At 38.8% G+C, this 11,025-nt stretch overlaps 1 protein-coding gene across 1 annotated transcript; it reads right to left on the bottom strand.

Moving 5' to 3' along the window:
• Positions 1 to 9,718: 9,718 nt before the first annotated feature.
• Positions 9,719 to 11,025, bottom strand: Sprr2e (small proline-rich protein 2E). The gene is made up of 2 exons (NM_011471.2): positions 10,984 to 11,025; positions 9,719 to 10,323 (listed from the first exon to the last, which is right to left on the bottom strand). The coding sequence occupies exon 2, from the start codon at positions 10,302 to 10,304 to the stop codon at positions 10,074 to 10,076; it is 231 nt and encodes a 76-aa protein (NP_035601.1). The 5' UTR covers positions 10,305 to 10,323; positions 10,984 to 11,025; the 3' UTR covers positions 9,719 to 10,073.

Genomic DNA, 11,025 nt, shown 5'->3' with positions numbered 1-11,025 from the left:
TGCAATAAAACACAGAGTCTGGTATACCTGAGGTTCATAGTGTGTATAAAGTCGAATCTGAAGGGTATAAAGTATTAAAGGGAAACAATATATAAGAAAAATTTACATTTTGGTAAGAGATGATAGAGCTGGGTACATCAGGGAGTATGGAGAGGGATGATTAACATCAAATGTCTTTTTTAAAAGCCACACGAATTATTCAAAATGCTTACTAAAACATGTACATATATAAAATGCTTTAGTGAAGATATCTTACGACTGGAGTGGGAGGGTAAGGAACATACTACCACAAATTGCCAAAGACCAGCTTTGACACCAAACAGTAAACCGAGGTAAGCGCCTGATGGGAGTCAGTGATGAGAGCTTCTGACAGAAGCTGATGCCTCTGGCACCCAGAAGTTAGAAAAACGAAAGAGGAAAATTAAACACACACAGAGAGAGAGAGAGAGAGAGAGAGAGAGAGAGACAGAGACAGAGACAGAGACAGAGACAGAGACAGAGACAGAGAGAGACAGACAGAGACAGACAGAGACAGAGACAGAGACAGACAGAGACAGAGACAGAGAGACAGAGACAGAGAGAGAGAGACAGACAGACAGAGACAGAGACAGAGACAGAGAGAGATGGAGACAGATAGACAGAGAGACAGAGAGACAGAGACAGACAGACAGAGACAGAGACAGAGAGAGATGGAGACAGATAGACAGAGAGACAGAGAGACAGAGAATGGTTGAAGCAAAGACAAGCTTCAACAATTTATTTCTTTTCTTAACCCCTTTTTTATATCCCTTAAGACAAAGTTTTTTCCATTAGGAAGAAAATTACCTCCTAGTCACATTAAACATTTTGCAAAGATAATCACCACAAAAACATATTTTTCAGAAACAAGTTAAAATCATTACACAAAAGGAAATTACAACAAAATACTGATTATGTATTTCTTATATGAAACTTATATATACCTAAACAATTCTCATCTGTCTTTCTTTCCAAAGTTCATTGTGACCTCAAAGCAGCAATTTTTTAGTCATCGATTAACAAAGTTTAAGCAGGCCAAGTCTAGAGCAACAAGTTTCTCCCTGCGTTTGTTTGACAACAACCTGTTCCTTACTAAGGAACAGATCATCTATCTTAATCCTACTTTTGAAGTTGTGATTGGCTAGTCTGCCTAATAATCTGTTTTCTCATCTTATACTCATAATAGAATTATTTGCCATTTATTAAAATTGTTTCCTGGTATACACTGAAAACCTGCTACTTCATCTCTAGATCTCAAGATGAAGGAAGTCAAGCCCAACCTAGAGTATATGCTTTCTTTGATCATTAACTTGTCCCAAACCTATTCTTCTTGCCACTTCAATTACATGCTTGTAATGCATGAATGCTCACTCTACTCCTTTCTGTAACTCAAGCAGCTTTTGTCATTCTACCAAGAAGTGGCCCACTAAATTCTTGATTCTAACTTAGAACTTTATATCAATTGTCCAATTTCCTAACTTTATATTTTCTGACAATTACACTAACTTCCCAAAATTATTTAACTACCCAAATTAAGTCAGAAATTCCATTAAGCTGTTATTTCATCTAGACTTCATTATCTCAAGAACTTTGGTCTTCATGTTGATCTGCAAGAAACTTTCCCAAGGAGAAATCACAGCAAGTTACAGGCAGTGAGGGTCTACTGGTTTCCACTCACACCAAGCCAAATAAATTATGAGTATGGTGATTACAAACATGAGAAAGTACATCAGTAGCAAGAAGCAATCCTGGAATAAATTCTCTAGAATTCTGAGGTCATGCCACACCAGAGCTCACCCATTATAGCTGAGTAGGACAGTGGGCTGTCTTCAGGGGCTCACTTGCCCACTGTATCTTTCCTGCATGGTGTCCACCAACAAGTAGATGCTACATAAGAGGAAATACAAACCTCAGTACAAATAATAGCTTACCAGATTTTAGTTAGCTTTGGAATCCCATAAACTGACCTTGCAATCTTACAGACTATTGCCTGTAATAACATCTACCCTCTAGAAATACATGGTAATATCCTATTACTGTACACATTATATGATTAAGTCAGAGAACATGGAGATATCTAGGAGGTAATCACCTGGACAACTTCTGCCTAACCCTTATGGTACTAGAAAATTCTGTGTATACTGCTGAAGGTAAGAAATTATTATAAATGTCACCCAGAGCTATAATGACTGGTTTGACAAGATAGTATGAATGATGAATATAGCACAAATGCATGTGAGCATTTATATTTAATGACCTTACACATGAGACAAATCACATAGCTGGTAAAGGGGAGATAATCCAATCAACTTGATAATTCTCACAGTGGACAAATCAACACAGCATTCCCTAGTGACATATTGACATATGAATATCAGTACATCTGACATTCTGCATCAGAGAAGCTTCCACTTGCAGAAGATTATTTGTACAAAGACCCTCAACTGATCCATGTTGCATAGGATGTGAGTTGTGGGTGCTAGCATTACCCTCACAGAAGAGGTAATGGCAATTTTGTATGAGCCAGTGCAGTTCTACAGAGGTAGAAACTGTGCTCTTTATACAACTAGATCATTACACATTGAACTCAAAACTATTGAGATAGCATCCGTGTACAAGTCATATGAAGGCTCAAGCCAGACAAAACTCAGCATGGGAGAGAAGGGAAGCACGGATTCTCAACACTAGCTGAGGAACTACTGGCAGTTGATAGCTTCTGGGAGGGGTGACAGTTTTCTTCAACAATGTGATCCTTGGTACATTGACCACACACCAGTATAGGCCCCAATGTCTATAGTATTTGGAGTACACAAACTGGCATTGATGGGAACATGGAAAAGCCAATAGAAAAGCACACAAAATTGGATGGCAAGAGAAAGAAAGTCACAATGGGTGAATAAGGCCAATTAGTCGGAAGCACCTGAGTGAATAACATAGAACTGCACTGTATGAAATTCTCAAATAATAAATAAAGATGACATTTTAAAGGAAGCATCATGTTAAAGGACATAAGCATGTCTCCAAAGTATCACGTTTGCTCTAATATGTTGGATGCAGTAGATTATATATGTATTCTATATACATATATACATGCATACATGTTGAAATATATGCTAATAACATTGACATTTTTGTAGATAAATTTAAATCCAACAATATGACATCTAAAGACTTTCTAGGTCTATGTGATCTGGCTGGAATACTGACATGCCATTAATACATACCTTTAGATGCAAACAATATAGAAGAAAGGAGCCTTGTTTGAAAGTGATTTATAACTGAGGGGCAGACAAAGTGATGAGCAAGCTAAAGATTTGACAGAATGTGTCAGAGATAGGATATGACCAACTTTTATTATAAGAGTCAAGACATAGAGAGCAATGCAGAGGGAGACAGAGAAGAGGTAGTTTATTGAGTCAGTTCTGCTCAATCAGGTGAAAGTCCATGCAGTGAGTGCAGTACCATGGAGGTGAGTTTGTTCATGAGGTCATGGAGTTGAGTACTGGTCATCAGAGGAAGGTGAAGCCACAGAATAAGTAGCCCGATTAAAACAAATTGCCAGAATTAGTTTGAGGCCAAGCAGAGCAATTCAGTGAGAAGCTGAGAGAAGCCAGATTGTGTCAGACAGCTTGGAGAGGAGTTTAATCCAGAATATCTGAGTTGAACCAGCTATCAAGCACTCAGAAAGAACTAAAGAGAGTGAGCTTATTCAGCAGTAAGCCTCCAAGATGACAATTACTTCTGGCAAATAAAATATACTTTTACAGTTTTTTAAGTAGCTGCTAATTCTTGCAGCACTGGCACCAGAGTCAGAGAAGCCTGAGTCTCTTTCCAGGCTTCAAAAGTGAAATTGAGTTCCATAAAGAGCTGTCAAAGATGAACAAGGACACACAGCATATTTTTTCCAAATATAACCCTTCACCTAAGACTTAGAGAAAACATGTACCTACAAATGAGTGCAAACACATGGGTCCTTTGTTGATGCCTACTATCATTGATCTAAATATTTGATTTTCTTAGCTATAGTCTTTTAGGTGAAATGACACTGGATTCAACATGGATATTTTTATCCTGACTTTCTAAGTATTTTTATGAGTCAAATTACAGGCATGAATATGAAGTTTTAATGTTTTTTTATTTTTTTCATACAATTTCATTTTTAACTATAGTCTAATATATGCCATTAAGAAAATATGTGAAATATAAACAAGATTCTACATTAACATATACAAGAATTAATAACAAGAAATAGGAGATTCTATACAGGCTTCACACTCCTTGCTGGAATCACTATTCTCCACATTGCTATATTTAATAATATTTTACTTGGTTTTTTTATGCTGTTGGTGGTGCTGATGGTTATGAGCATGAAAATGTTATTGACCATGAGTATGGTGCTCTTAGTGGAGCCATAGTAGTAAGGACAGCAATGATATTGGAGGTGGGCAGTGGGGGTAGTGTGATACTTGCAATAGTTGTGATGACGATGCTTTTGATCATGATGGTGATGTTTCTGATGGAAGAGGGATGGTACTGAGGGTAGTGGAAACTATATGAACCAGCAACTTCTAAAACTATCACTCACATAGTACTAATTAGGTCCCTCAGATTGTGCTAATATAATGGCATAGATTAGTTCAATTATTACCAAAGACAAATATTGGGTACAATTAGGAATTTCCAAAGCCTAGGAATTTCATAAGTTCATTATTTTTAATAGCTGAGTAGTACTCCATTGTGTAAATGTACCACATTTTTTGTATCCATTCCTCTGTTGAGGGGCATCTGGGTTCTTTCTAGCTTCTGGCTATTATAAATAAGGCTGCTATGAACATAGTGGAGCATGTGTCCTTCTTACCGGTTGGGACATCTTCTGGATATATGCCCAGGAGAGGTATTGTGGGATCCTCAGGTAGTACTATGTCCAGTTTTCTGAGGAACCGCCAGACTGATTTCCAGAGTGGTTGTACAAGCTTGCAATCCCACCAACAATGGAGGAGTGTTCCTCTTTCTCCACATCCTCGCCAGCATCTGCTGTCACCTGAATTTTTGTTCTTAGCCATTCTGACTGGTGTGAAGTGGAATTTCAGGGTTGTTTCGATTTGCATTTCTCTGATGATTAAAGATGCTGAGCATTTTTTTCAGGTGCTTCTCAGGATATTAGCCCAGAAACTTAGTATACCCGAGATATAAGATAGAATTTGCAAAACACATGAAACTGAAGAAGAACGAAGACCAAAGTGTGGACCCTTTGCCCCTTCTTAGAATTGGAAACAATCACCCATGAAAGGAGTTACAGAGACAAAGTTTGGATCTGAGACAAAAGGATGGACCATCTAGAGACTGCCATATCCAGAGATCCATCCCATAATTAGCCTCCAAATGATGACACCATTGCATACACTAGCAAGAGGTGGCTGAAAGGACCCTGATATAGCTGTCTCTTGTGAGACTAGGCCGGGGCCTAGCAAACACATAAGTAGATGCTCACAGTCAGCTATTGGATGGATCACAGGGCCCCCAATGGAGGAGCTAGAGAAAGTATCCAAGGAGCTAAAGAGATCTGCAACCCTGTAGGTGCAACAACAGTATGAACTAACCAGTACCCCGGAGCTCTTGACTCTAGCTTCATATGTATCAAAAGATGGCCTAGTCGGCCATCACTGGAAAGAGAGGCCCATTGGACACGCAAACTTTATATGCCCCAGTACAGGGGAATGCCAGGGCCAAAAAATGGGAATGGGTGGGTAGGGAAGTGGGGGGGAGCATATGAGGGACTTTTGGGATAGCATTCTAAATGTAATTGAGGAAAATATGTAATAATAAAAAATATTTTAAAGAGGAATTTCCAAAGCTAATAGTAAAAAAAAAAAATCTTCAACATGTTCTGTCATTAGATAAGTGTAAACTAAATCTACAGCAGAAGAACATTATATCTCTGTAAGAATAAGTACCATCATGATAATAACAAAAAGTCCTAGCAGAAGAGTGAGCAAGGGGGGGACTCAAATTCTGTGACTGTGACAGAGTAGATTAACCTATCAAATATGGAAATCAGTGTGGGGTTTCCTCCAAAGAAATAATACTAAAAACAGGGCTATCATTGACTCAGCAGTATAACATAAATTCTTATTTTAATGAAAGTCAACCTACAGATTATGCATATTAACTAATCACCCGACCTGCTCACTAATTAGCCAATGATGACATAAGAAAATGTGACACACATGTATACATATGTAAATATATATATATATGAAATAATCAGTAATAAAGAACAATAATATGTGTTCTTCAGCAAATATAAAACTACATATCATAAGAAAAATGAGTGTATTCTCAAAGGCAAGTTTGCATAAGTTCAGAGAAAGGAGACACGGGACAGGAAAATGCATGGGGTTGTAGGGGGAAAATATGTTTCAAGTGGCACATACAAATCTGGACATCAAATTGTCTTCCTAAGTTATCATGGGCTAAAGAACACATTGTAGTTAGAGAGAATGAAAGAATATGACTCACAAGCAAACAAAAACTAATTAATATCTCATATGATCCAAAATTCAAGTGCTGGAGAGATGACTCAGCAGTTAAGAACACTGGCTGCTCTTCCATAGGTCCTAGGTTCAATTCCCAGCAACCACATAGTGGCTCACAATCATCTGTAATGGGATCCAATGCCCTCTCTTGGTATGTCTGAAAACAGCATCAATGTACTCATTTCCGTCTATAACAAGGATATGCTTGTAATTTGCCATAACCATAACTGACCATTGTGTTCAGTAATTAAAAAGAAACACTGCATACTTTCCATAAATGGCAAATCTAAGTTACAGGGCAATCACAAATTTGTCTGCATGTTTAATCAGATAAACTTTTAAAGTAACTGCAGAATTGATGCATGAAGATCAGATGCTTCTTAAATTTTATGGACTGTGAAAGAAAGCTGATATCAGAGATGGAGAAGAGACAGAGAATTTGGGACACATTGATAACTTTCTGTGCCACTTGTGCTATAAGTATTGTCAAAATATTACATATGATCTCCCAATTCCACCCAGCAGTCATCTGCAATATTAAGTATAAAATAAAGATAAGAAAATAAAGGGAAGACCGAAATATAGCATGATTTTGAACCTGATTGTCTTTGCTAATTATATGGAAGCCACTTTCTTAGTGGAACAAATGTAGCATAGTCATGATGCCATCAAAGGTGGTAGGAGAAGTGATGTTGTTGGTTCTGGAGACAACTGGCATATAACTAGTGATAGACATGGTGCTCTTACTGAGGGTGACAGTAATGAGGATCACAATAATATTGAAGGTAGGCAGTGATGGACAGTTTGATAGCTTGTACAGTTTGTGATAATGGTCATAGAATTGGTAGCATTGAGAGTGATCTTTCGGATGGAAATGAGATGGTGATGAGGGTAGTGGAAACAGGTAGTGGAAACCAGCAGCTTTTAAAACAGTCACTTACATATTATCAATTAATTGTTGAAAATTGTGTCAATCAAATGGAATGAATTAGCTCAACTATAACCACAGACGTGTTTGAGGACAATTAGGAGTTTCTAAAAATAACAATAACAAGAAAATTCTTTACATTTCCAGTCTTTAAGTAATAAAACCCAAAATTTACCAGAAAACCATTATACCTATATGAGAATGAGTACCACCAACATAATAACAGGGCCTGGCAGAGGAGTTCAGAAAAAGGAAAGTAAATTCTTAGATTGTGAGCGATTAGATTAATCCACAAAATATGGATATCAATGTGGAGTCTTCCAAAGAAATAGCACTAAAGCAAAACTATTATATGATTCAGCAGCATCACTTGGGTTCATATATTTTAAAAAGTCCTTCTAGAGCATAAAATAGAGATGCATGAATATTCATCTATCTCTCACTACTACTCCTAATAGTCAAGATAAATAATCAACCTAGCTGCTTACCAGTGAATGAATGGGTTAAGAAAATATAGCATATAGATGAAGTGAAATAATAATCAGTAAAAATGAACAATGACATCATGTTTTTATGAAAATGAATGAAAGTGTATATCATCAGGTTAAGAAAAATATAGACATTCTAAAAGAAAAAACTAGCATAGTGGTTTCAATTATAGAAGAAGAAAAAATAATTTATATAAATGTGTAATTATTATGTCAGAGAAAGGAGACAAGGGAAAATAAAAATACATGGGGGTGTTAGGAGAATATAGGAGGAATAAGTCCCTAGTGTCACATGCATATATGAATGCCAGATACTCTTCCTAAGTCATCATGTGATAAAGGAGACATTGTAGTTAGACAGAATGAAATAATGCTTCCATTAAGCACATCAGCACTACGTAGTCCTTTTTATGACTCAAATAGAGTCAAAACCTGAATACAACAGAATTAGTTAAGGATCTATGAAAAAAATAAAGGAACTCAGCCATTAAGAATGAGAACATCCTGAGTTTTGCAGGCAAATGGATGGAACTAGAAAATATCATCCTGCTTGAGGAAACTCAAACCCAAAAGGACATGCATGGTAATTAATTTAGTGGACATAAACCAAAAATTAATTAATTAATTAATTAATTAATTAATTAATTAATTGTACAGAATACCCAAGTTACAGTCCCAGAACTCAAAAAGGTCAACACCTTAGTCCTACTTGGGAAAGAGAAGAAAGCAGTCACAAGTGGGGAGAGAAGGAAAGACCTTGGAGGGAAAGTGGGAAAGTGGAAGGGGATGGGGAGAGGGGAATCTAATCAGGTAGTGGGTGAGAGAAAAGAACTGAAGCCTTGAGGGCTAGCAGAAAGAATGGAAACAGGCAACCTCAGGAGATAGGATGTTGGGGGAACCCTCCAGAATGCACTAGAGCACTGGGAGGTGAGACACTCTCAGCACTCAAAGGGAGGGACTTTAGATGAAATGCCTGACAGTAGAGAGGGAACTCATAGAGCCTACCTACATCAGGAAGATAGGACATCAAGTGAAGGATGGGGTTGCCAAACTACAATCACAACTCTGATCCATAATTGTTCCTGTCTGAAAGAATTACAGGAATGGAAATGAAGAGGAGCCCGAGGAAAAGAAGGTTCAGCTACAAAGTGAGATCTAGCTCATGTCGGGGGGAGGGGGGCAAGGCCTGACACTACTACTGAGGCTATGGAGCACTCACAAAAAGGGACCTAGCATGATTAAAGTCCGGAAAACGCAACAAGCAGCTGAAAGAGTCAGATGCAGATATTTGCACCCAGTCAATGGACCAAAACAGCTGACCCCTGTTGTTGAATTAGGGAAGGCTGAAAGAAACTGAGAAGGGTTCTCCCTGTAGGAGAACCAGCAGTCTCAATTAATCTAGACCCCTGAGATCTCTCAAACACTGGACCACAAACAGGCAGCATACACCAGCTGATATGAGACCCCCAACACATATGTAGTAGAGGACTGCCAGTTCTGTGTTCATTCAGAGATGATGCACCTAACTCTCAAGAGACTGGAGGCCCAAGGGAGTTTAGAGGTCAAGTGGGGTGGGGGGTGGAGATATCCACGTAGAGACAGGGGGTGGGGAAGGGGTATGGGATGTGGATGAGTCAGAGGGTAGACTGGAGCAGGGGAATAAAATATGAAGTGTAAAAAAAGAAAAAAAAAGAGCATATCAGGAAGGCAACACAGTACATTTCAGAAAAAAAAATGGACACATGAATACCATTAAGCAGATTGTGCTTTATTCAGGAAATGAAACAACAATGACAACACAACAATTGACAGTTTTGGAAAACATCTTCTGGGTGCACAGGATAGACAGCAGGTGTTATTCTTTCTGAGCATTTGGGACACTGAACAACTTGAGAACATATAATCAGCAGCCTGTATGAGAGAAATGGCAGGACAACCTAAGGAAAATGCCTTCCCTAAAAGAGGTCATTACAGGCAAATGGGAGTGACAGGTAGAGAGGATTCACCCATGACAGCCTTTGGAGGGAAGATGGAGGTGTTGCTTTGGAAGTACATGAGATAGATTCTCTTCTCTTCCCCTTGTCCCGATGACTGCTGAATCCCTCACTTGCTCTTGGGTGGGCACTTCTGTTGACATGGTGGAGGAGGTTGCACAGGAGGGCATTTCTGCTGGTATGAGGGAGGAGGACATGGCTCAGGACAAGGCTCAGGGCACTTTGGAGGAGGACAAGGCTCAGGACACTGTGGATGAGGACAAGGCTCAGGGCACTTCTTGGGTGGGCACACAGGTGGAGGCTGGCAAGGCTGCTTGCACTGCTGCTGTTGGTAAGACATAGTGCTGAATTCTCAGGATCTGAAAGAGATGATATGAAAGAGATGATCAGTAGTGATCAATTCAGAGAAGATAGATAGAACTATGGAGCTTCAAATCGGTTTGTCTCTCTGAACACCAACATTATTTCCCAACTCCTATTTTAGAGCTGGTTGGCTTTCCCCTTTCCTGTCAGCACTCTGTTGCAACAGCCTTGGGAAAGGCTACTGTGTTTCAGACCTTTTCTTAAGAGAAATTATTTTGTTCCAAAGAAACAAGTAATGCTGTTTACACAAGCAAACACCTTTAAGGCAGGCAGTCTCAAGTACTGGTGGCCTGAGAAATCACATCATTTCTGTCCTCTACATTACATGTATCATTACAGCAGGTTGTCTGGGGTTGGACAGTAAAGGAAAGCTCAGGAAAGTCTCAGGTTCTCATACCTACTTAGGTACATAGCCTTTCACAGAACACCAAAAGATACACATGAAAGAGAAATATCCTCTGTTCTACAACTTACCAAATGTAACAAAAAGCCACTTATCACAATTGGCTATTGTATCCACTGCTAATTTTCTGACTGCTAGCTAGCTACCATTCATCCCTTGATCAAAACTGAACTCAAGACACACACTACCTCAAAATTGACTACAGCACATAGGAAGAACAACATGACAGAGCAACTCAAGAAAAGACACTTGCCAGGTTCTCCAAAGTAGCCTAGGACCTGAGTACCAGGAGTCT

The sequence above is a fragment of the Mus musculus genome, chromosome 3, assembly GCF_000001635.26.
Source record: "Mus musculus strain C57BL/6J chromosome 3, GRCm38.p6 C57BL/6J".
Classification (NCBI taxonomy): Eukaryota; Metazoa; Chordata; class Mammalia; order Rodentia; family Muridae; genus Mus; species Mus musculus.
Note: the sequence above shows the minus strand (reverse complement) of the source record. Positions and strands in the feature narration are given on the sequence as shown.